Below are 26537 nucleotides of genomic sequence, written 5' to 3' on the forward strand. Positions count from 1 at the left end.
GTGTGTGTGTGTGTGTGTGTGTGTATACTATACAGTACATGTTAAGTAAGTATGTCTGAATACCTAATGCTTTTTGGCTTTGGTCTTGACTAAACTCAGCCATACGAGACATTTTGTCTGTGGTCATGAAAACATATTTCACTATTACTGCAGTTTTCACGTTGATTTTGCCTTTCTCTGTGTTATCTACACTTAAAACACTACATTGGAATCCAAATACCAGTGGTTTGAGAAACAGTAACAGGACAGTATTTATGATAAAAATATTTGAAAGAATGTAGTGCCTTGAACATTGATTAGGGTTCAAGCCTTGAAGGGGTAGAACCCTATTGTTTTTTGTCAGATTATTTTATTTTATTCTATTTTGTTTTATTTTATTTTATTGTCTTCTGCTACGGCTTGGATTGCTGCGAGCTGGAATCAGCTAGAAACATGAAACTTGGCCCAGTAACTGGAAATGCATGTGCTTCCCAAGAAATATGAGCCCCATCAGCCTGGTGGGTGTTGTTATTAGGGCCCAAAAATAAAAGTTTGGAAAGGCCACGCCCCTCACACTGTAAATCCAGCTGACTTAAAATTTGATACACAAGTCCAGCTCAATTTGCTATACAAAAAGGAAATTGAGCTTACAATTTGCCTCTTGGACCATGAAAGTCCACCATGATGGATTTTCTGCCATTTAGAATTTTTTGAATAACACATTTTTGACATCTCCTCCAAAACCAATTGTGACCAAATTTTCATTGGACCAACCTCAAAAGTTGTGTAAAGCTTGTGGATATCTTTTTTTAATTTACAGGATTTTACCAATAAACTTCACAAGGGGCAGGGCTAAGCAGGAAATTGGCCATAACTCATTAATGATGTGTCCAATCTGCATAAATCTTGGTAGATATTTTCAGTCCGTGTTTGGGAAGAGGCCTCCCAAAGCACCACAAATACCAAAGAACATGTATCTCAAAACCCGGTTGAAAGAACTTCACCAGTTTAGGTGTGCATGCTCTGGAGAAATATTAACAAAAATCTGAAGTGCCATATTAATGGGTGCAAGTGGGCGTGGCCTATCATATATTTGCTCATAAGTGAAGATGCCTTTGAGCAATCCTGATGAAACTGGAGACATCCTGCGCTATCTCCTGAACATACACACCAAGTTTCATTAAAATCTGATGAAGGGGAATACAAATGGCAGAACGTTGAAATGTGATTGGTCACGCTCCTTCTTTAAACAATTAAACTAGCTGTGACTTTGCTTGGCTTTGTCAAGCCTGACACCCGCTCCTTGCTGCTCACGGCTTAAATCTTGGCAGATTGAGCTGCGTCCCGTTGTTGAGAGCAAAAGGGTTTGAACCCAAAATCGTTGCTTTTTTTTTTTTCTTCTGTGAAACAAAGCATGTCTGCATCCAAGTTATTTCAATTGATGGTAGCTTGACTGCAGTCTTTTTTTTTTAATGCATTACAGACACTTTTGTTTTCAGTTTACAAATGAATGCCCTTGTAGTACTGCACTATTAACACAGTATATGCTCTTATTTAAATAATAAAATCATGTTTTAACCCTTGTTTACTTTCCACCCCTGTGACAGATGGAATGCCATAGTGGTGAGATGTACCGTTGCCTTGCAGAAACAAATGGTTAATGTACGACTGATGAGAGGAGGAAAAATAATTACGCCAGCAGCCAAAATCCACTCTTTCAGGTCAAATGGTTCAGTTGGACACAGCCCCTTTTTTTTGAAAAGACAACAGATGTATTGGACAGCACAAGAGTTGGCAGTGTTGTACCCCTGTGTTCAGAGGAAAGGCCGTGTCCAGAGCCATATATACTGTACATAGTTCTTTCTACAGTATATGCCTCTGGTAGTGTTCTGATCAGAATGTAGCAGTTAATATGTGATGGCTTGAGGCTTAAAAGTGCAATTTTTAACCCCTCCACAAAGCTTTGATCGTGGTTTTGCCACAAGCCTTATCTCTGATGTGTGCAACAGGAGCAAGCTGAAAAGTTGAACAAAGTTACAAATCACCAAGCAACAGACAGAAGTTACCAGGCAATGTATAAATATTACAAATCACCCTGCAGACTCTGAATTCACTACTGCTAAATGTTCTTTCAACTTGGCTGTCCTATTACAGCATACACTGTATGTAAAATGTTCTGTGCAATCACCGGTTAAGTCTGATGTTTTTAACTTATTTGATGTTTAAAGCTTGATTTTTGATGCTGCTATTGTCTGAGGTGATTCCACTGTACAGTTAAGCATTCTATTCACACAAGATGGTACTTAAAAATAAAAGACTTCTCAAATTAACAAATGAGACGCTCACAAAGCAGTGTTATTGCCTTGTTGAAATTTTGATGTGTTGATTTCCCAGGTTGCTTTTGATGATAGCCTTTTTTGTCAGTAATATATTGCAAAATTCAAATGATACTTGATGTGGGAGATTTGCACAACAGATAGTCTCCCTTAATTCTAACCTATGTTAAAGCGTTTCCTACACTGTATATAGTGGGTTTCACCGCCTGTACCTTTTTTTTTTTTGTTTGTTTTATCACTGACGAGCATGGCCAACTTTTCATGTTCTACAAAGCAAAGATAAACAATGCAGCTACTATGGTTAGAAATTTCACATCAACACAACACATTTGAAAGGTTTCAGCACCCCGATCCTTCCAAGCTGTGAATTGTACAGTTTTCTTGTAGTTTATATTTGTACATTTTGTTTGTTTAACTGTTAAGGGGTGGTGGTGGTGGTAGTGGTGTTGGAGGGGTTGCTTTGATGTATATTATTCCATCAATTCGGTTTGAATTGGACTTTTATAGGATATTATGCAGAGTCTTCTGCTTTGGTGAAATACTTCCAGTAGTAAGAGATTTCTGTTCTCTGTCACTTGTATCTGGTATGTTTTGTTCCACCTCCCTTGCTGCTAACTCACCGTGAGCAGAGGAGGGAATAACTATTGTTAATATATTCATTTGGGTGCAGTGGTAAAAGGGAGAGCTGAAATGCACAGAGGAAGAGCAGTCCTAACACTTCCTGCTCTGCTCATCTCACTTCTCTCTGGACAGCATTGCCCCCTGGTGAATATGCGCTGGTTGTTCAAGGCTTGTATTTAAACTGTGTGGGATTGCTTCTGCCTGCTGGATGTCCCACTGCATTACCCCACCCTACCCTGCAGCACTCTAATCACAGACTGTATGTTGAGAGAGAAATAAATATTATTTTGTGCTTGATGCTGTGTGCCATTGTTTTTATTTCCATGTGAATTTATTTGTGGTTATATCATAGTGAAAGTGCATTTTTAAATAAACAGGTGTAAGATTGAGTCATTCATAAATACGATAAAATTAAATAAAAAAAATCTGTCGAGAGTGTTTATGTTTTTCCCTAAATAGAGGATGTGCAAGTGTTAATACACTTAAAAATTATGTTCATACTCAGTCCTGCCCGACATCTTTGAAACAAAGGCACAGATTCGCGACATTCAACACAAAATAACAGTTGGTCAAGTATAAATGAACAATAAATCACCCAGTAAACATTGCAAACAGAATATAATGTATGTTATACTGAAATCTCGATTAAAGTATGCAGACAGGCTCTGTTTTAACACCAAAGTCGAAAAATAGATCCTGCTTTGTGTGGCGAATGTGTCAACCCGCGTCTGCGGCGTAACGTTACAGCAATGGTTGCCCCTTTTGTTCAGCCGAGTTTCTGAGTTATTCCCAACACAATGAAATGATCGGGATGTTATGTTGTTTCATAAAATCATTTCACTGCACCTATGCTTCCTGTGATCTCGTCTGGGATTATCTAATTAATTAAAATCGATCTACAAGCCTTCCGATCTGGTGTGAGGTTTCCGAAGCACGCAGTCTTGAGGAACGTGGAGTAGTAAGTGTTTATAACGTTGGTCCAGATCTGTAGCGTTGAACGGTTGAAAGCTCGTTTTGTGGCAGATTTGGTCACATTTGTCTTATTGTAAGCGCACTCTACATTTAAGTTTGCGGTTTTGATTTAGGTATAAACACAAAACACGAAGTAGTAAAGCACTGATGCAAAATAAGCCAGGCTATTTTCCTCGTACCGCACATTTTAGAGCTGTTTCACCTCAGATGGGAAGAACTAATTGGTCGATCGATCCCAGATATTTGATTAAGTATTAAACCCAATCACATAAGCTGTAGTAGTTTGGTACCCGCGGGAAATCAGACGTTATATTGTCATTTCGCTGCTCAGTGTCTGGTATTCACGGGATGAGGTCATTGTGGAGGGAAACACTGTAGAGGGCTGAGTGGTCATCTAAGTTAAGGCTACAGTGTATGTAACTTCAAACACTCTTTCGTTTATGAATTGTTGTTTAATGTACTAATATGCTCTGTAACGTTAAAGCGACTCATCTGTTTGTGTAGCTAACGTCTGTCCTGTGAATACAGCTACAATTTAGCACGCGAATTAAACCATGTAGTTAACGTTACCGACTTGAATGAAACACAGCGTCGATTAAGATGAAAAATTAACGGACACTTGCAAAAGCTAGCTTGTAACATTGACTTGTGAGTGGTGGCTTTATTCGCTGTAGCCATGCTATTTGGAAAGTGGATTGGTGTTGTTGTTTGCTAGCTGCTCTTAGCTTGCTGGCTAACAGCGCCAGGCAGGCTGCAATGTTTCATTGTTTGAGAAGGAAGCAGCAGCAAAATGCTACGGCTAACGTTAGCTGCACTAGAATGCATTAAGCCATTTGGTTATCTTCGGAGTTTTCATGCTAAATTTGACCTGTGCACTGTTTCACCTGATTTTCTAACCTAGGAGCTTGTCTTTACTGCCAACTAGGCGAAGTGTTGTGCCGTTTGTTTCTCTGCACGATAACCGACATAACTGTAGTTAGCTAGGACCAACAGAAGCAATAATATTTATCTAAATTGCACCTGTTATTTCACTGACAGAACAAAACAATTTGTTTGCTACTGAGTCTGGGGGTCATGGTCACGTGACTGCACCATAACAGGTGCACAGTGTGCGGGCACGACTTGTCTAGACTGCTGTCTCTAACAGCTGTAGTTCAGTGGCAGCATCTTTTATCTAAGTAATGTATTTTGAATACATAGCACAGCAGTCTGAATGAAGTCTCTGGAACTGACTCTCCTCTGGTTGTCTTTTGTGTTCCCCTGTTTCAGATGTAATCTTGAACAGCATCTGTCCCAGCAGTGGCTGTTGGCACAATGGGGCTGGACTTTGATGTAAAGACATTCTGTCACAATCTGCGGGCCACCAAGCCCCCTTATGAATGCCCAGTGGAGACTTGCCGTAAGGTTTACAAGAGCTACAGCGGCATTGAGTATCACCTTTACCACTATGACCATGACAATCCAACTCCTGCACAGACTGTACCCCAAAAGAAGAGAAAGGGACGACCTCCTCGTGCATCGCTGGCAGGGTCAGGAGATACAGATGATGGTGGAGGCAACGGAGGTGGAGGACCAGGGCACGGGGGGAACACCCCTGGTAGCCCCAACCGATCAGAGCGCTCTCACTCTCCAGGCCGAGAGACAATGACCTATGCCCAGGCACAGCGTATGGTGGAGTTGGAGATTCAAGGACGCATTCACCGCATTAGCATCTTTGAGAACATTGATGTGGTGTCAGAGGAAGACAGTGATGCAGAGGATGCTCCCCCATCTGGTACAGGTGGGAGTGGTGGAGGGGTGTGTAACGGTAGTGATGGTGGAGCTGGAGGTAGTGAGGTAGGAGGGAGTGGCAAGGACCGGCCAGATATCCCATCTTCTAATGGGGGAAAAGCCACCCCAAAGTCTGGGAAGCATAAGAGTAAAGAAAAGAAGAAGGATGGCTCATCCCATCATCACAGCGCTCAGTCTGGGCCTGCAGTAAAGCTTCCTGAAGCGGTGTTCAGAGAGCTGGACCAAGAGAGACCTGATGCCCCTCCCCGGCCGTCATCTTACTACAGGTCTGCATTGAGAATTATAATCTGGTTCATTAATAATTACATAGCAGGAATAATAATTAGAGGCAGAATTATTAAGTACATGGCAGGAACTTTAAAGACAAAGAGGTGCATGTATAGAGGAGGTGTCTTGTTTCATACAGAAAATTGATTTGGAAATATTTAAAGCACACAATTACACATTTGCTTGCAGTTGTGCAGCTCAATGTCATGCGTGTACTAGGAAATTAATTTCACTTCAGATTCCTCATATTATTCTGTCATTGTTTCTTCTTTCTACAGAAAGGTGAAGTTGATGTTAATCCCGCACTCCAAATACATGCTTTTCTACCCATGTTCTATATATATATGTGTGTATATATATATATGTGTGTATATATATATATATATATAAAATGCATGTTTTTCTCTTCTATGGTGTTCAGGTACATTGATAAGTCTGTGGAGGAGCTGGATGAGGAGGTGGAGTATGACATTGATGAGGAGGACTACATCTGGCTTGACATCATGAACGACAAGCGGCGGCGTGACGGTGTGACACCCATCCCTCAGGAGGTCTTTGAGTACCTCATGGACCGCTTAGAGAAGGAGTCCTACTTTGAGAGCCACAACAAGGTACCTGAGCTTATTAGGGGAAGATGACATTTTAACACGGAAACATATATAGAAACTCTTATGTCTCCTCCTTTCTCTCAGGCGGACCCCAGTACCCTAATCGATGAGGATGCTGTCTGCTGCATCTGTAATGATGGAGAGTGTCAGAACAGCAATGTGATCCTGTTCTGCGACATGTGTAACCTGGCAGTGCACCAAGAGTGCTATGGCGTGCCCTACATCCCGGAGGGCCAGTGGTTGTGTCGTCGCTGCCTGCAGTCACCAAGTCGAGCTGTGGACTGTGCTCTCTGTCCCAACAAGGGAGGAGCTTTCAAACAGACGGACGATGCACGGTGGGCACATGTCGTGTGTGCCCTCTGGATCCCTGAGGTAAATCCATACACCAACACATGCATGTTTGATTAGAATTACATAATCATGCAGCTATTGAGGTGCTCTGCACTGTGTCGTGTTTATCTTTGCTGCACATAGAGTTCAGTCTTCAATTCCCTCAGAATCTGAAGTTCTTCAATTTTCATGCTTGTATATTCCCAGATCACGAGGATGATACATGGATGCAACATAGATGTTATCAGAGTGTTACACATATATCTGTTGCATATATTTTTGATGTTTGCTCAGCTCTTTTGGTCACATTTTAAATGCAAGTGGTTTGATAAATAGCACTAGATACATAAATCATAGAATGCAAAACACAACTAAAATGATATACAGCCAGTTGAATATCATGTGTGAATGTACAGTTTAGCCATGGTCAGTCAGCCAGTTAGATAAAAGTATTGCAATAATGTGAATTTGCTGCTTTTCCTCAGGTCTGCTTTGCTAACACAGTCTTTCTGGAGCCGATTGATAGTATTGAGCACATCCCTCCTGCACGTTGGAAACTTACCTGCTACATCTGCAAGCAGCGGGGTTCAGGCGCCTGCATCCAGTGTCACAAAGCCAACTGTTACACAGCCTTCCACGTGACATGTGCCCAGCAGGCGGGCCTCTATATGAAAATGGAGCCTGTCAGAGAGACTGGGGCCAATGGCACCTCTTTCAGTGTCCGCAAGACAGCTTACTGTGACATCCACACACCGCCAGGATCAGCCCGACCTTTGGGAGGAGTCGGCGGGGCCAGCATGGGTTCGTCTCACAGTGAAGGAGAGCTGGAGGAGGATGACGAGCCCAGCATTGGCCACGATGATGACTCCAAGGGCTGGAGCTCTGAGCGTGCCAAGAGGGCGAAGGCAAAATCCAGGCTGAAGATGAAGAGAGCGAGGAAGATCTTAGCTGAGAGGAGAGCTGCTGCGCCAGTGGTGTCTGTACCCTGTATACCTCCCCACAGGTAGGCATACACACCACAAGTTGCGTCTGTACTATATGTGCTCCAGAGGTTCTTTAATCACCCTTACCTCCTGGAACAGAGGAGACATCCCATATAACAATAAGGAAAGTTTTTAATTTATGACATGACAGTACAAGAATTAAAGCAGTGTTCGTTTTCCTCCAGGCTCAGCAAAATCACCAGTAATTTGACGGTACCCAGGAAGAGCCAGTTCATGCAACGTCTTCACAGCTACTGGACCCTGAAGAGGCAAAGTCGCAATGGTGTACCTCTGCTGCGCCGGCTCCAAACCCACCTGCAGTCACAACGACATATTGACCCACTCCCCCCACAACCTTCATCACAGCTTCCTTCAGTAAGTACTTATAGTAGGGCATATTATTCTAATTCTGTACTTGCCTCAACCAGTTGTTTTAACATTATCTGTGGGGTTATGCTTGTTGGTGTTGCAGAGGGACAGCGAGGAGAAACAGACTGCTTTAAAGGAGCAGCTGAAGGCATGGCAGAGACTGAGACATGACCTAGAGAGAGCCAGGCTACTGGTGGAGCTCATCCGCAAGAGAGAAAAGCTCAAGAGGGAGACGGTAAGCCACAAATTAGATTTATTTCACTAACCAAACTCTTAATACAAGCAATAACACACTATTATTCCCACTGAGCTGCATTAGTTCACATTCGCCGTACACTTTGTGCTCATTCCACTGTTTGCCTTTTCCTTCACTACAAGCAGCCCAGTGCTTTCACATGAGGTTGTGTGAACACCGGGAGCCAGTTTACACATGTAAACACACAGTTCTTACTGCACAGACTTAACAACACTGCCCTTTTTTATTTATACAGTCAGCAGGTTTACATTGCTAAAAAGAAAATGTGTCTATGATCAGATTAAAGTGCAGCAGATGGCGCTGGAGATGCAGCTGACTCCTTTTCTGGTGCTGTTGAGGAGTACGTTGGAACAGTTACAGGAAAGAGATACTAACAACTTTTTCACTGAGCCTGTACCACTGGCAGAGGTAAATGGGCAAAGACAGACACACACACACACACGCACACATGCACAAGAAGTTTGCACAGTTACCTTCAGTCTTTTTCAATTTTTCATTTCATTGTGATTTATGAAAGCTGATAATTTGGGTTGATTTATGTTTGTCTTCTCTATCTTCAATATAGTATTTATTTATAATAATTTATTGATACAATTCAATATTTATTTGTAAAATACACTACCTGGCCATTTTATTAGGTGCACCTATACAGTCTAATTCAACATGTCTGCCATGTGTTCTACCTTCACTAAGGTTATAATGGCCAGTTTTTGTTAAAACCCTCTGATACTGGTATCAGCTGCAAAACTTCAGTATTGGTCAGGCTCAAATACTGACCTGTCATTCAACAAAAATTCTTAAGTTTCATTTCAACAAAAACTTTCCTGACTTCACACACATCTGCACTGGAAATTCAAAAGGTTAGAACTTGTGGATGATGCCTCTGCCTGATGTTTACTTGCTACTATCCAGGTGCCAGACTACCTGGACCATATTGACACTCCAATGGACTTCCAGACCATGTGGAACCTGCTGGAGTCCCATCGCTACCTCACTTTCGAGGCCTTTGAGGCAGACTTTGGCCTCATTGTCAACAACTGCCTCAAGTACAACGCCAAGGATACAGTGTTTTACCGTGCTGCCCTGCGGCTCAGAGAGATGGGCGGGGCCGTGATAAGAACAGCAAGGCGCCAAGCTGAACGGATCGGTTTCGACTATGAGACTGGCATGCACCTCCACCGAGAGCCGAGTCCAGACAGTCAGCGTGACCAAGAGCGTGACAGAGAGAGGGAGAGGGAGCGGGAGAGGGAGCGGGAGAGAGACCGGGAGCGAGACCGAGAGCGAGACCGGGAGCGAGACAGGGAGCGAGACCGGGAGCGAGACAGGGAGCGAGACCGAGACAGGGATAGAGAAAGAGACCGACCATTGTCTTCAAATGAAGATGGTAAGTGATCTTTCACTTTGGAAAGAGAACTTCTAGCTTGTCCAACTACAATTAATACTTTAGATTTTGTGAAGATACAATTTGTTTCTAAGACGCCAGACTCATTATGCATGAACATTTGGCATTAGAAGATAGAAGAAAATTTACACTTTCACACAAATGTGATTGTAAGCGGAACGTTGACTCACCTGTGTATGGACAGGTTTGCAAAAAACTCCTGCACGCTGTCTTATACACTTGCAGTAAGAAAATGTATACAATATTACATGATGTATATAAATTATTATTATTTTCTTACTGCAAGTGTATAGTGTGTAGGAGTTTTTGCTGGTGGGAGGTTGAGTGTCTTGGTGGAACAAAGGGATAGAAGGCTATGAATCGTGGTTCTAGTAGATATTACACTAAAAGAATAGTGAAAAGTAATAAGTATATACAATGGCTTAGCTTTGTATGTTTGTTGAATATCAGTTACAATTATTTCTTTGTTACAAGCATTAAGCAGTGAAACGATTATGGAGTGTGTGGATGATGCTGAATAAAAATATATTGTAGAGAAACAAAAAAGATCTTTTGTGCAGTAAAGCCTCTTGACCAGAAGATGGCGCATATCATTCATGCAACTGAGTAACTGAAAACTGGGTTTCCCACTTTTTCTTCCTCTTATTCCTCTGATTTAAAATCAACCTCAGAAATTCTACTAAACATAGTGACCGTAGTCATATTTGACTCTCTTACGTCCTCTGAAGTTATTTAACTGCCTCTCACAGACCTGCTCCTGCCAGAGAACAGGCGACGGCTGCCACTGGAAGAACAGCTGCATTTCCTGCAGGTGCGTCTTGATGAGGTCAGCTCTGGGAAGCACAGCATTGGTCAGTCTCGTAGAGCCAAAGCTCTGAGAAAAGAGATCAGTGTCATCAAGAGGAAGCTCGCACACCAGCGGGAGGGAGGCTCCGGCATGGGGGGGCGGGAGTCAGTGGGAGGAGGAGACAGAGGTTCTTCTCTTCCCCATCACCCATCCTCTTCAGGACACCATGATGAGGGAGGAGAAAGCAGTAGCCAGGAGATTGGTGGAAAAGGTGCGTCCAAGAAGATGCGAAGTATCATAATAATCAAACGTAATTAAAATTTGCTTATATTTCTAACCTATAAACCTCTCTCCTCTTCAAGATCTGAGTGTCTCCTCGTCTGCCCTGGCTCCAGAGGTGGGCCGTCGGACATCTGTCCTCTTCTCCAAGAAGAACCAAAAAATGACTGGGCCCCCCAAAAGGCCAGGACGCCCTCCCAAGAACCGGGACGCTGGCTACGCTGGGGCAGGAGTGAGCCAAAGCCCTATTGGTCCCCCACAGCTGCCCCTGCTGTCCCCAGCCAGGCAGAGGAAGAGGCCTCGCAGCCCCCACAGCAGCTCCAGCTCTGACAGTGACAGTGACAATGACGACCTTCTGCCAGGTACAGTGGACACATGAACAGTAAACTTTTGAATATCAATTTTTGAGTCCCACACTCACTTCCACCGGTCCCTTATATCTTTTCTTCAGGTTTGCCGAGTAATGGTTTTGACGGAGGAAACCAGCCAGTAACAGAGAGCTTCCGCGTATACAGAAATGAGCCTCGTCTCCCTCGTTCCAGTTCAGACTCCGAGTCCACGACCAGCAGCAGCAGCAGTGCAGCGTCTGACAGGACCAGGTGATTAGTGGCCAAACTGTATATTCACAAGGCTGGCAAAGTAAAATGCATGGTGATCCTAAAAGTTCCCCTAATCCGCAAATCCCAATTTTTATATCACCAATGAATCAAGTGAAAGGTGTCATTTGCAGGAACAAACCCGCAGGGACTTATCAACCATCTCTGCAGCTCTGTTGAATTTTTTTGGCCTTTTTTGGCGGTTTATTCCCACCACTCTGATCAGCCTTGTTTCAACCACTGCAGGTAGAGGAAAGTTCACAATTACCAGGTGACATCTTAGTCATACCAACTTTATAAAGCAGTAATATTCAACAGTGGTGTGCTGTGAGTTCTTCTGCCTCTAACAAAAATAGATAAAAATTAACTGATGCAGTTTAGAAAGAAACAGTTTGAGATCCTGTGAGATACATATATTTGCTTTGACTTCCTGGAGTCTTGTCAATACTTTGAGGTTACTAGGCAGCCCACGTAGATACCAGGAAGTCACTGTTCCTGGCCACTTGTCAACAAAAAACCTTTCCAGCATGTAACTCCTTGGGATTCTGCAACTTGACATTTTTTACATGTGGTTTATGTACAGATATAAAAAAAAAAAAAAAACAAGATCCAGTGTGTTGATTACTGTGGCTTTGAGGTGCTGATAGGCATTTTTATGAACTTTTGTGTGAGCCAAGCTAGTTGTGTCCTCCTGTGATTCCTGTGAAGGTTTAGCATAAAGAAATCAGGAATCACAATGCATCATGCATTAACTATGAAACCATATTAAGGACAGATGGTTCTGCAGCTAATGCAGAGATAGCAGAGTTGTACTGATCCTCTCATCTAACTCATGGTTATAATGGGTTTTATGCAGCATTTGTTTTTAGTAGCACTAAACAGACAAAATTATATATAATCTCTCTTCTCTCTCAGTACGACCCCGTCTAAACAGGGCAGAGGAAAGGCATCGTTCTCTCGCTCTGCTTTCCAGGAAGACAGCAGTGAGGAAACATCAGGCACCGAAAATGATTCCTACTCAGTTGGAGGATCACGGGGCGTTTCACATTGTAAGCACATTTTCACAAACTCAAACCCACATATACACACTCGTGTGTCAGTGTATACACAAGTAGTTTCTGTTAATTTAGACAGCAAGTGTCTTAATGGGGTTCATAATCCAGTGCAGGAAAGCTGTAGCATTTTTGAGTCTGTAACCAACTAATGGATCTTTAACATTTTGCTGGACCTGGATGCAGTGCCCCTTGCATATTATGATATTCTTTATATCCTTTTTTGTTTTTAACTACAGTTGTGACAAGAATTCATTCAAGAAAGATAAACATTCCCATTTATTCCACCAAAAAAGAAACAGGACAGAATTGATTCTTATGGTACACAAATAAAAACAGAACCACAATGTTTCAGCAAAGTAATACAATACAAAGATAGTTTAAGAGGCAGTTGCAGGATACAACTACTTATTTTCTTATGACTGGCTCTTTCATAATCGGTCTAGTTGCGCCATAACAGAAACAGGTAATCATTACAAGGTTTTTTTTTTTTTTTGGTCCATTTCAAAGGAGAGGGGTGAATCTTGGATGAAACACGCAGACCAGTATGACTGTATAAATAACAATAGCGTAGTTACAAGGGAAGTTGCATAATGGTGATTTCTGATCTTCCTGATCTTGTGTTTCTTAACATCAGTGGTGCGTGGCCGTGCCAGGTCAGGATGCTGGATGACTTCTGATGACTATTCCTCTCTGGAAGCTCTGGACCTGGTGTGGGCCAAGTGCAGAGGCTATCCTTCATATCCTGCCCTGGTGAGATACAAGTAGACAAGACAAACAACAACCTGACCAAATTCAAGTGCAGTGTTAGATTTAGGACATCTTGTAGGTTAATGACTATATTTCTGACTCTCTTCTTGCCACCATTTGCCTGCAGATAATTGACCCGAAGATGCCCAGGGAGGGGGTGTTCCACCGGGGTGTCCCAATCCCAGTCCCCCCTTTGGATGTGCTGAAACTTGGGGAACAAATGACCCAGGAAGCCAGGGAACACCTCTTCCTGGTTCTCTTCTTTGACAACAAGAGAACCTGGTCAGTGCTCTGGGTCATCTTGACTAATTTTATTGTCAATAATTGTACCTAAATTTTGTTTTGTTTCTCTTTGTTTGTTCTCACTGACATTCTGTCTTTTTCTCCCCAAAAAATAGTGATGAAATGTACAATAAAAACAAGACACAAGCAAAATAAGCTTCTGATGTTACTGGCTGTGTGCAGACAAGTGACTGTGGTAGTACTTCAAAGGAAACTGCACTCCACTACTGAAGTACACGATCACAGAACATGTAGCAGAAATAGGGCAAATGTGGTTTTTGAGAATTCAAGAGAATGGAAAGAACTCTTTTTTTGTAGGTCACCATGTGCTGCACAATCACTTATGTTCAAGGTTTGCTTATTAGTTCAAATGAGAGAAACTTGATGACAAGAGTAGTTGTCACTCAACCACTGTGATGTTCTTTTAAGGGGACTTAAACTAAAGAGTTACAATAACAGGAACTTACTTATCTTCCATGTGAAATGACTTGGCCTGTTATCCCTTCAGAAGATTGAGGATTTTTTTCAGATTAACTACCTGTGTCTGTGTTGTGATCATTTCTTTGAGCATTTCTTTTTTCTTTTGATGCAAGTTTTATTGTAAATTAGATGCATTGTACCTCTGATGGGGAAAAAAAATTAACACTAGACTGTATTTGTATTTGTGTTCATGCAGGCAGTGGCTGCCTCGCTCTAAACTGGTGCCACTCGGAGTGGACCAGGAGCTGGACAAGGAGAAGATGCTGGAGGGTAGGAAATCCAACATCCGCAAATCAGTGCAGGTGGCCTATCACCGTGCTATGCAGCACCGCAGCAAGGTGCAGGGGGACCCCAGCAGTGAAACCAGTGACAGTGACTGAACACACACAAACCTTATGTGTTGGTCCCTGCAGGTGTTGTGGAGTGTACGTTTCTCTATAGAGAGCCCAGACCTACATCACAGAACACAAGAAATAGTGCCAGTAGCACCAAGTGGAAAAAGACATCCACTACGTTAGCCCCAAGACACGCACACTCATGCACACTAAGCCGTATTTAATCTGACATGTAAAATATTGTATTTAAGAGAATTGAAAAAAAAATGGTATTAATGATAATGGAAAAATATGCTATGTTCAGAATCATGAATCAGAATATTCCTTGTATGTGGTCGATATATATGTTAAATGACAAATGAGGTGATGGTTTACAAACTCAAAAAATGAACATAGTATTACAGTATGATCTATACACAACCCTGCCTCTCCCTGTCATTCTTACACATACATCATTCACACGCGTAATCTTACACGTGTGAACAGGGAAATGCATGTAGTGTACATTAAATGCACACACTGTGGGTATGGCTACGAATGCCATCACTCAAGCACGTTTTCACATTCATCACCCAGCTCTCCAAAAAACAAAAATAACAACAAAAAACAAAACAGGCCTGGTGCTAGTGTCATTTGTCAGTGGAGCACAAAGAGAGACTGTTGCAGCCTGAACCGAGGGCAAACCAACGTTAATGTTATTTATTCTGCTTACTCCTTCCTAATAAGGTCCACAATCTTGTTTCATCATGGACTACTTCTAATCACTCCGACTGCACAAGACGTCATTGTGTGGTCCTCTTTGTCTGTCACTCTGTGTACATCATGTCTCCTGTTTTTACGGTTTTGTTAACGTGCGTCTGTGTCACACAGGCCGCTGGTCGATGAATAATGAGGACTAAACTGAATCACATGATCGCCTCACTGTCTGTCTTAGTCTCAGGCTGATGGCTTTAGAACTTTTATATACAGATTACATAAAGATAGAAGTTTAATAAAAAGAATTGAGTTTTTTAAACTTGTGGGTTGTGTTGTGGTCACTCTGTCTGCATCTGAGAGTGGACTGAGTCCACCTTCAGAATTTGTCCTGCTCGATTGCTTTGCAGGTAAATTGTTAAATGTTCAGCCGCCCATTAATTCTTCCTGTGGAAATAGTGACTCAGACGACTTGTGTGTATAATATCGTTTGATAAAGAGCAACAGCACAACACTTCAGTTCAGGTGCAAACTTTGCTGTCATTGAACATGACCACTTGGTTTTATGCTTCTTTAGCAGGATTGTCTTCACTGCAAAGACAAGTATATGCTCTCAGGTCCATTTTGCTAAACTTTCAACTTAACTTCCTCTTTTCTAAAAGCATAACCACTGTGTCCAAACATCGGTTAAACAGCTGTTACATCTGTTGAACAAATAATTAACTCCCAGGCTTTCTTTACTTTATCTGAGGGACTTAAAGCACCAGGTGTTTACCATGCTCAAAACTCTCAGTCATGAGATTACTTTTCTGTGTTGGCATGACAACCAACAAGTCCCTCACAATGCAGGTTTTCTGGTACATATTTCATTGTATATGCAGCACAGACTTACTGTACACAGGTTTTACTGGTCAGACAACCTTTACAAAAATACCTGCCAAGTCTCATTAATATGCCTCTCAGGTTTAGTTTTTTTGCCAGATAAACTTTGTGCACCATGAGTGTTACAACAGTGACATGGCTGCCCACTGATTGTAGCTGATTATTATAGCTGTGTATAATAAAATAATGTGATAACCTGTCAAAATAAAATTAGAAAAATATACAAAAACATTTTTTTTTTACTTAAACAGGTTGAAAGGCCTGAAAAGACACAGGACATCACAGTTACAGCAACCATGTCACTGCAGTTACATTTTACACCCATTTAACCTGTATTTCCCAGAAGTTAACTGTTTACATTATCAGGTGCTATATGAGCTCATTTGGTTGTCATGACAAATCACTCATAACCAAAGTTTAAATTCCCTCTCCACAAACCAAAATTTCTGATCAATCTTTCCACAAACGATAAATCCCCCACCCGACAGCAACACCCACTTACCACAAAATGTAAGCCTAAACAAGATGACACCGCTCTTGCTACCTTGCTTCCTGCCCTGAGAAATACTTGTTAATGTGAGTGGAAATGACTGATAAGCATCAGTCAGTGGTTTCAACAGATGCAGCGAACACAGATGTGACCTTATGGTGTTGTGGAGACCAGCTAGAACAGAAAACTAGGCTGTGGTAGACACAGCTTCGTTTTCCATTTTAGCTGTTTACTATCATATCTGATTTACCCAGTCTCTGTACAAACATGTAATAATGCATGGGCATTCAGTGTATGTTTAATGTGATTATACGTTTGTATTGACTGGATGAAATAACCCACAAACCAGCTAATTTAGGTAACGGTTACTTAATCTAAATGAATACAATTCTTTTAAGCACTGGATCTGCACACTATTTAATTACATTGAATCATTTATATTTAAATATTTCTTCATCTGCAAGCAACTAGCAACTAAAGCCTGTCAGATGAATGTAGTGGAGTAAAAAGACATAGTCTGCAGCCATGCTATGTGAGGCTCACGCACTGCTGCTTTGAGCTAAATGCAAACATCATCACAAAACAAAGTACCGCTGAGTTTGGTGGGTATGTCTTTAGTTTCTCAGGTATTTGGTGTCAAGCCAAAATGCTGGACAAATACAAGTTTGGACCTGATGGCAGGGGATCACCAGGTTATTACAATCCATCCTGAGGGAGACATGAATGTGTGTAGGCCAATAGATTTCATGGCGATCTTGTTAATAGTTGAGAGAGATTTCGATCAAAACCACAAATGTCAACTTTGTGATGGCGCAACGGGACAAGTCACCGAGAGTGATAAGAGTTAACGAGAATTAACTGGCTGGTAACGGCAAATGTCAAATTTGGCAATTCACCCTGTAGTTGTTGAGAATTTTCAGCCTGCACCAAAGTCGTGGACCAGCTGACTGACATCGCCATCCTTAGAGCCACACATGGTTAAACAGTATGCTCCTCAAATAGATATAATAGAATAAATATGAACCGTCAACAAAAAAAGAATTGAAGTATTAAATTACATATTCTCTGCCCTTTGAAGCTTTCATGGAGTATCATCTGCCTGTTTGCACAGACTGGAAGCTGTAACTGCTGCCACAGGTGCATCTACTAAATATTGAATTGGAAGGGTTGAATAATTATTATCTTGTATCTATGTTTATGGTTACTGGTCACTTGTAGAGCTCTTTACACTTTTACATCAAAGTCTTTCTCCCGTGTGTGTAGTTCTGCCATAAGCTGTTTTTAAGGACACATTTTCTGTGGTTAAGATTAGGGTAGGGTAAGTTTCCGGGAAATGAATGGAAGTGTATGCAATGGCAACAAAAATGGCAACAAAAACAGACAAAAAAAACATTTACCGGTATACTTTGCCTTATGACTCACTTGTTACTCCCCGCCCCTCTGGAGTATCATTTTCTGTCATAATGGGCGTCAACACATTAGTTACTTCTGTAATTTGCACATGTGGCTTTCATTCTGAGAGTCGTTGGCCCGAATCTGGTGGCTACGATTATTCATTCAAAAAAAAAAAAGGATTTAAAATTAAAAGGCCCTCACACTTTAGCGACAAGGCCCGTCCTGGGAACTTAGATAAACTTCAGGGCTACACAGACAGCTCTCATGCGGAGCGACTGTCACTCACAGCGTGTGTGTGTGTTTGTGATGCTCCAACGCCCGGACTCAGTGGCAGAACACATGGGATGCATGACTTGGAGAATCTCGGCATTGGTTTTCGCTCTTAACAACAGAAACCAGCTGCATGGACATGCGGAAAAACGAAGCTTCGTGTCGGCACTGTACTATACGGACATTTAACAATCTCTTTAAAGATGTTTAAAATGCGTCTGTGCACCGCGCTGGCATTTATTGCCGTCGTAGTGTTTCCTCTGCAGCTGGAATGTACCATAACATGCCAGGTGAGTTTAAAACCATTACTGTAACAGACTGAACTACAGAAGCTGTACAGTATTTTAACTGGGGTGAAATCACTGTAAATATTTAAATTAGACAAGACTATTTGAAGGACTTCCAAAATAGTGACAGAGCGGCAGCAGCTTTACCTCCTCTGCTTCTTCCTTCTTCTTTTTTTGACGGGTAAATTGACATAGGCCTACATGCTGCTATGTGAATGTTTCATATTTCTTAAACTTATGTCCTCCTTCTCTTGTCCATAGATGGGAAATCAAAATGGTAAGTTTTGTATTTGCACTAAGCTTTCAAAGGCTCTAGTATCATTTTAGTTAGAACCTGTGGAAGCCACATGTTATCAGTCACTGTACTAATACTCCTCTCTGTCTGTACAGATTATGTTGAGGGGCAGTGCCCTGTGAAACTGACCTCAGTCCTGGACCAGGGGCCTGGGGAGATGTACTCTGAATGTGTCACTGTCCGTGTTTGGATGAAAGCTGATGGTACAGAGTCAAACCGCAGCTCAGAAGTTCATTTTGTTATTTTGTGCATACATGATCCTGCACGCATTTGTACGTCTGATTTTAAATGTTGAAAAGTGTATCACTCGATCTCCTTTCTTCCAGACTTCTGTAAGGCCCCAAAGATTGAAATTCTCTCATCAAATAATGAGACAATCAAGCCTATCATGAAAAAAAATAAAAATAAAACAAAGGTTGGACTTATTCTCTTTGCACCTGCCCCAAAACTCTGTATCTGCATAAAATGTCACTGAATTCTAAATGATAAGTAGGTGGAATACAATGGTATCATTACTGTTTCTCTGTTCTCTTTTTCTTAGTGTAACAGTGAAAGAAATGTGCGTGGACAAAAGGTCAAATGTGACATGGGTGTTACACAGCAGTTGCCATATAGTAATACCAGTTTTGACTTGGTAAGATTATTTTTTCTGTTCTAGCGTCAAACATACTGAAATTAATTTTATATTTTGTATATCTATTTTGTTGACGATGATGATGTTGTTTTGTTTTTACAGTGGGAGATTGTATATGCTTGTGTAAAGGCTGAAGCAGAGACCATTGTTTCTGTGTCATACAGCACAACATCAACGAGCTGCACTGTCAGCTACACAGTGCCAGGTAAAGTACTGAAGGATTTCTGGCCCCATGTTTTAACTCTTTGGTTTCATTTTTCCTTTCCTTTCTTTCCTTTCTGCCACATGTTTCTCATTCATTCTCCCTTATTCCTGTATAGCACAAAGACTGCGTGAGAGTCTTGTGCGATGTCATGCCTCAGATAGCTGACCAAAGGAAAAAAAACAACATGAAGTGTCTAAGGGATGTTTTTAGGTTGCTGCAGCAAAAGATTCACATAATTCACACTCGTCCTGTGACCGAGCACTGTTAACCTGTGATCAGTTGGTATAACTTTGTATTGATTGTATGCCTCCTATTTAAAGCAAAGATTTTCAAACTGTGAGGCAGGAGCGACATTTTACGTCAAAATTGATGCTCCTTCTTGGAGTCGTATCACTGAAATTTTCACCACAGACATGATACAGATATTTTCAGATTCCGTGTGACTTTCCGAGGATATCATCATCTGCGATGTCCATTGTGAATCTGCTTTGAAATCACAGAATAAAGATGCTCCTTATAACGCCAGAACTTGAACTCCTCATTTTTGCTCATTTTTGCTCATTTTTTCGCTTTATTGAGTAGTTGCCTGTACATCCATGGGTTTAGTGAAAACAGGAACTGCTAATAGCTAATTTAGCATATTTTAGGGGCACCAATTTGCCACAATGTGAAGAAATATAGGCCAGAAAAAATACAGTGTTCATGTTGCAGCCAACACCAAGCTTACTGAATCCATGGCAACATTATGCTTCCTGTTTAAATCCGCCAGAGACCTCAAAATATCAAAAAACTGGTAAACTGACATCTGGCATCTACATTTGTTATATTTCTCAACTCACTTCACCCATCTGTTTGTTTTGAGCTATCAGCAGTGATGTGTGTGTGTGTGTGTGTGTGTGTGTGTGTGCGACTTAGATCCCGTACCAGAGTTTGATCTGTCTGTGAATCAGTTGTCTAAATCCATCACTGTAACTGTGGCACCTGGAGAAAAAGTTTATACCAGATGGTGTTACAGTGGAGTGCAGTGCAATGGCGGGCCACTTTCCACCCTAATTACTGTAAGTTTCAATTGCACATTTATCTGCATATACTTGCTTTTGTTTGTACACAATCAAGATGCAATGTTTTTGTATGTTCCCTTCAGATTGATCCATCTCAGTCTCGATCAGCTGTTCTTAACATCCCACACCTGCTACCCTGTGTGTGTGTACAGGTACTTTCAACTCCATATAATTTTGATACAGGAACTATTATTATTTTGTTGAATCGGTCTGTTGTCATTCCTGTACACGTCTTGTCTGCATTTACAGGTATATTACACCTACACAGACGCCCGGCGACGTAAAAAGTGTCCTTTTCAAAAGGAAAAGGTCACAGGTGAGTGTTAAGGGGTGAATCATGCAGGAACATCTTATTATTATTATTATTATAATTTTACTATTGTTATTAATTGAACAGTGAGATATTCTGTGTTATGATATGGATATGCAAAACTGGGGTGTTCCCTTTAATGTTTCATGACGTCCCACAGTCTTTCACATGGCCCAAAAACAAAAGCTCCATCATGAACAATGAATTCTTCCCTTAAAAAGGTCAATCCACCCAGAATGAAACAAAAAATACTTACAGTATTTACCCACTTGCCCCTTGTGGTATCTAGCCATGCAGATAGTTTTGGTTTTAATAAGAGCCAAGGTTTTGAGATGTACAGGGGAAGGGAACTTTGTGGTGCATGTGGAATTGAAAAATGACTTGTCTTTTCAGAAAAAATGTCCTGGTTACTCAAGATGTTCTACAGACCTCATTGTGTACAGGAATAACAGCTCAAGGCAGCTGGCTTGAACCCCCTGTAAACTTGTTTGTAACTTGTCATTCTTATACTTTGGTTTTTGTTCAGATCAGTGTGTTAGTCAGTGAGCTTTAGAGGTGGTGATAAGTGGACAGAGCCAGGCTAGCTGTTATGCTAAACTAGGGTAAGTGAACGGTCAGCTAGTTGTGGCCTCTTATTCCTGAGCAGGTATGGGAGTGGCATTGATCTTCATATCTAACTCTCAGCAATAAAGTAAAGCAAATTTGGCACATATTTCCCAAATAGTCAAACTATTTCCTTAATTACATTCACCTTGATTGTGCTGTCAGCACATAAAAACCTAAACTATTTGCATGGTTTGACACGAGAAGGGAGGAGAATAAATTGGTGGAAACCAACCTTGTTGATCAACCATGTTGATGTAATTTCATGTATCAGTTTGGTTCTGTTTATACTATGATGTGGTATACTTTTATCTATGTTAGACAAATTAAAGTCCACTAGGTTTACCCACAACTGCATCCCTGGATAGTCAGGTCACAGTTGTCATAGTGTTGTGAACATTTGCAGTCACGTTGCCTCAACAGATGTTGCAGACGTTTGGAGCTCCTCTGAAGTCATACAGTACAAGTCCAGTTTGCAGTGGAGATCAGTGTGTCCTGCCAGTGACCTGAAGATCTCTGCCTCCCTCTGCTGGAGACAACACGAACACCTCTGCACACCTGTGCTCAACTCCACACAACTGGAGGAGAAGGAGGATGGACCAAACCTGGTAAGTTTGGCAGCACTGTTGGTGGTATTGGTGATTTCTTTCCTAATAAAAATGAATAATGCTTTCTCAAACATCTACTGCGTCTCCCTGACAGATATATAACACATCTACAGTGGACAAACACCCTAACATGTGTGTGCAGGTGAGTCAGAGCTAGATGTGCTTGCATTGTAACTTGTCCAGTTGTTTATCTTTTAGCTGCGGATTCACATATTTATGTTTCATTTCTGCAGTTTTCTCTACAAGGCAACCGTAATATCTCTTGCCCCTTCCGTGCTGGTGAGTCAAACATGAAAAAAGAAGGTCTTTTTTTTGCTTATAACTGTGATAAGTCTCAATTTATCAGTGTGTTTCCCTCTCTTGACTCCCTCTCTCAGCTGTGTCTTCATGGGACGTGTATATTGGACCAGGCAAGCAGAGTGTGTTTGTATATATCACTTCTCTTGTCCCAGCAATGTTCTCGGCTCAACTTTGTGCCCTTAACGAGATGGGATGTTCACCCATGGGACAGGTCCACACACTAAGAATGGTAAGCATACGTATGTGTTTACCAGAGAAAGAACTAAAACAGAAGTTGATGCTTAACTGAGTAAATATGTAACACCTCTTATTCATTTACAGGAGGGGAAAACTACTGAGATGAGGATAAAAATGCCTCCTCACTTTCTTGCTGTTAAGCCCTGTGTGCAGGTAAAGTTAGATGCTACAACTTTCTGCAAGACTGAAAAAAAGTGCTTGTGGACATGGTGCATTATTTTGTCATTCTTCTCACTCTTTCACTCTGTTTTTCTGCAGGTGTGGCAGTCAGAGCCTGCTCTTCATGGAAGAAGAATTCTGTGCCCAAACTGTAAGTGTGCACAACATAAACAGTATATACACACACACATGCACACGCAAGCCCAAATGTACCAATGCATGCACAATAGAGAAACATTTCATGCATGAATGAATGTAAGCACACACAACTCCTACAAAGTAAATCGAACCACTGTCTTTTCTGTTCTTCCACAGACACGCACAACAGATGTGGCATGTATGCAGTGGCAGCTTTGACACTTGTGGTTATTATTGCATTACTGGGAATTTTCATCCATCGTCTTACTAAAAGTAAAGCTGCAGGTTAGTTGAGTTGCCTCATTAAATACAAGGTCTAGGCTCTGGTTCATTTGAATTGCCATTGTTTGTGTCTTTGAGTGTTTGCATGTCTCCCAACTTCAGATTTGAAATCATTTTAACTATTCTTATTGCCTCAGTTGATTTGTTTGATAGGTGTTACCCTGACGGCAACTAATTGAAATTCAGCAAACAAATTATACACAATCTTTTTTTCCCTCCTGTTTCTTTTCCCATATCTCTAGACTGGTTGTGTGTCCAGAAGCCAGTATTGCTGGTGTGCTCATCAGAACAGTCAGCCCATGTCTCTGCTGTGTGTGCTTTAGCCTCAATTCTGCAGGGGGAGCTAAGTGCCACAGTGCACATGGCTCTGTGGGCCCAAAGCTCACAAACGCAGACCGGGACTGGGACTGGGGTGGCAGATCTGGGTCCACTTCCGTGGCTGTACGGGCAGTGGGAAACTGTGCGTAAGGCACAAGGAAAAGTGCTAATTATTTGGAGTCCTGAGGCCAAGATAGCCTATGAGAAATGGAGGGAGGAGAGGGCAAACGTGGATGAGAATGAGAGAAAGAAGGAAGATGACAGCAAAGCAGATGCAAGATGTGAGAAAATAAGAGTTGCTGTGGAGGAGGATTATAAACTAAATGGAAGAAGACTTGCTATATGCAACAAAGGGAAAACTGCAGGAAGAAAGGATTATGTTAAATCATGTGATGGTAAAGACTGGTGCCAACACAAAGAACCCTCTTCAGTGATAGCACCAGTATTTGCAGCTTCTCTGGCCTGCCTACAGGGGACGCTGCAGCAGTGCAAAGGTCAAGGGGTTGCCATTGTGTATTTCCAGCGCCTTGGCCACAGCAGGGACATCCCTAAAGCCCTCAGAGGTATCCCTCGGTACTGCTTACCACAGGATTTCAGGGGTTTAATACAGGAGCTGGGCGGGATGAAAAGAAAGACACAAACTGGTAAATTTCATTGGCACTGCTGGCTCAGACTCCTGTCTAAAGTGCAGTCCATATGGCTGGTACGACAGCTAGCCCACAGGCTACAAACTCAGCTGCCTCAGACGCAAGGGAAGAAAATGCAAGGGCTGAGCGTCACATCATCACAGAAAAAGATATCAGATAAGACACAGAGTCGGCTCAAGTTACCACTGGCTGCCAGCAGGGCAAGGCTAGAAACTGTACAAGAGCAAGAGCCTCTCCACGGGTCACCATTGAGAGCAGAGAAACTTTAATCTCAAGTTTCACATGTCTTACGGGGACAGACTTTTGTTCTGCTTGAAACATAATATGTTCATGGGAAACATGAGCTGGTGTTCCATTGTGAGCACCTCAGAGCCACCACTCAGTACCAACTATTCATTACTTGGCACCATCATGCCAAAAATGCCACCACTTGTTTTGCATATTAAGAAGAGGTAAATACTCCATCCTGTTGTCGACAGAGAGACTCTTTATGTTGCTTTCGTGACTGAAGCCATAGCGAACACCTGTCTTATCTGTAAATGTGCTAACTGCTATGAAAATCTGGTTGCAAATCATACTTTACTTTCTCCATGAGTGCATTTAATGTTTGAAGGTGTGTGTGGAGGCAGGCAACAAACTGTGGGGCTTCTGTTTGCAAACGCTCACAAATTTGCATAAGATTTTCTAAACACAGACATTGAGCCAAACCTGTCCCAGGATTTCAAGGTTTCCAGTGTTAAGAGTGCAACAGATGAAAAGATGAAGTGACTTGTACTGAAGCATGCTTTATTGAGCTTTTTACATTTTTATCCTGTAAGACTTTGAACTATTACAAGTCTACTACTATTGCCTTGAGTGGGCTTTAACAGTCACTGTGTTTGTCTGCAGCCTGATGATTAAATATTTGCACACATACTACCTCCTACATTCAAGAACAAAGAGTGAATCAATTGTTTGTTTGTTTCTTCACTCAGGCATACTGCATCTCCTCATTCAGGAAACGTCACTGAACATTACATGAAAAAATGTGTCTTATCTCAAAGAGAAGAAAGCCAGTATTATTCAAATATTACTAACGGCAAATGGACTATACACAGGTTACCTCAAAATCTCAGAGCATCAGAGCAAGAAAAAACATGACTGCAGTACTTCCCCAGCTCTTATTTTACTGCAGGAATTCTATTGAGTTCAACGGTAAATTTTATGCAAAGCAAACTCCGATCTGGTCAGGGTCGACACATAAATTTCATTTCAACTTGGGGAAATATTTGATCTGCTCCAGTGAACATGTTGAGTTAAGCTAACTCTATTGGCATTATATATTTTTGTATGGGAAGTAATAAAAAAAAGAAGATCCATGTGTAATTACTGAAATGACTGAATGTGTAAACAAAACAAATGTCTAAGGTGAAATTGCTGTTTATATTACTGACATCTGTTTTTTTGAAATTCAGAATCTCTGTTACATAAGCCTCATGTTGCGTTTTTCTAAAACCTGTTCTTTCAAAATGAGTTACACTGAAAGATAACAACATTAACATGACTCCAGTACTCTGAGTGAAAGACCTGCTTGACAGGATTAATAAGGAAGTAAATCACCTATGCACACACAGTTCAGCGCGTCTCACATCAGGAGAGTAATATACTGTGATGTGACACTGAACTCACCCACACATTTCCCACTTTTACTAAGATGACATACATGATGTAAATCCAAGGTCCGGGTTATACTATATGACAAATACAAGAATACAGCCATGGAAAATAGGGGTAAAAAGACTTTATGCAGCTTATACAGTCATTTGAATTTAAGTGTATATGGAGATTGAATCCCCCTTTAAACTAGGTGAGTTTAGTCACATGGGAACAGCCTTTATACCATAAAATAAAGAGCTAAACCACAGAGTTTGAGAGAATGTTCCCTGGGCACATGGTAATCATGGAAACAGTCAAATATATTTAAGATCCACAGAGAATTTACATCTTTGTGATTGCACACACTAATGCACTACAGCTTGCACAGGTGTCATGGTTCTAGATAAGCAAGAATACAAATTATGATCCATAACAGCAGACTTAATTGACCTACTCACCTGGCAAGAGGTTAATGATTAAACCATAGCAGGCCAACTGAAGACATTCAAACAACTGCCACTACTGTAAGAACTTGGTGCAAAGGTGGTCTAGAGGTAATGAGACAACCCTCTAACTAAATGGTCACAGCCTCACAGGTTGAATTCCTGTGTTT

At 41.5% G+C, this 26537-nt stretch overlaps 2 protein-coding genes across 3 annotated transcripts; both read left to right on the forward strand.

Annotated features, from left to right (window-relative positions):
• Nucleotides 1-25216, forward strand: LOC111217401. Its single transcript, XM_022739255.1, has 18 exons — nt 1-18; nt 18224-18495; nt 18754-18769; nt 18883-18990; nt 19114-19202; nt 19329-19421; nt 19524-19626; nt 20542-20684; nt 20771-20839; nt 20937-21003; nt 22024-22208; nt 22303-22350; nt 22442-22487; nt 22586-22737; nt 22830-22898; nt 23004-23055; nt 23220-23327; nt 23567-25216. The coding sequence occupies exons 2-18, from the start codon at nt 18409-18411 to the stop codon at nt 24556-24558; spliced, it is 2427 nt and encodes an 808-aa protein (XP_022594976.1). The 5' UTR covers nt 1-18; nt 18224-18408; the 3' UTR covers nt 24559-25216.
• On the forward strand, nt 3703-15493 carry brpf1 (bromodomain and PHD finger containing 1). 2 transcript variants are annotated; one of them, XM_022739252.1, is made up of 16 exons: nt 3703-3894; nt 5178-5965; nt 6388-6577; nt 6659-6946; nt 7390-7907; nt 8073-8262; nt 8351-8491; nt 8792-8920; nt 9425-9896; nt 10664-10972; nt 11064-11342; nt 11432-11579; nt 12492-12625; nt 13266-13381; nt 13506-13660; nt 14337-15493. In XM_022739252.1, exons 2-16 carry the CDS (start codon nt 5223-5225, stop codon nt 14518-14520), a joined length of 3996 nt encoding a protein of 1331 aa, XP_022594973.1. In that variant the 5' UTR covers nt 3703-3894; nt 5178-5222; the 3' UTR covers nt 14521-15493. The 2 variants fall into 2 exon arrangements, with proteins under 2 accessions (XP_022594973.1, XP_022594974.1); XM_022739253.1 differs by having other exon boundaries at nt 8360-8491.
• Nucleotides 25217-26537: the final 1321 nt, after the last annotated feature.

The sequence above is a fragment of the Seriola dumerili genome, unplaced genomic scaffold (genome assembly GCF_002260705.1).
Source record: "Seriola dumerili isolate Sdu_G_001 unplaced genomic scaffold, Sdu_1.0 BDQW01000043.1, whole genome shotgun sequence".
Lineage (NCBI taxonomy): Eukaryota > Metazoa > Chordata > Actinopteri > Carangiformes > Carangidae > Seriola > Seriola dumerili.

Coding starts and splice junctions, on each gene's coding strand:
- brpf1 (XM_022739252.1), top strand. CDS start 5,223: ATGGGGCTGGACTTTGATGTAAAGACATTCTGTCACAATCTGCGGGCC. Junction 8,492..8,791: donor AAAAGCTCAAGAGGGAGACG/GTAAGCCACAAA, acceptor GTCTATGATCAG/ATTAAAGTGCAGCAGATGGC. Junction 11,343..11,431: donor CAATGACGACCTTCTGCCAG/GTACAGTGGACA, acceptor TCTTTTCTTCAG/GTTTGCCGAGTAATGGTTTT.
- LOC111217401 (XM_022739255.1), top strand. CDS start 18,409: ATGTTTAAAATGCGTCTGTGCACCGCGCTGGCATTTATTGCCGTCGTA. Junction 19,203..19,328: donor AAAATAAAAATAAAACAAAG/GTTGGACTTATT, acceptor TCTTTTTCTTAG/TGTAACAGTGAAAGAAATGT. Junction 20,685..20,770: donor CACTTTCCACCCTAATTACT/GTAAGTTTCAAT, acceptor TGTTCCCTTCAG/ATTGATCCATCTCAGTCTCG.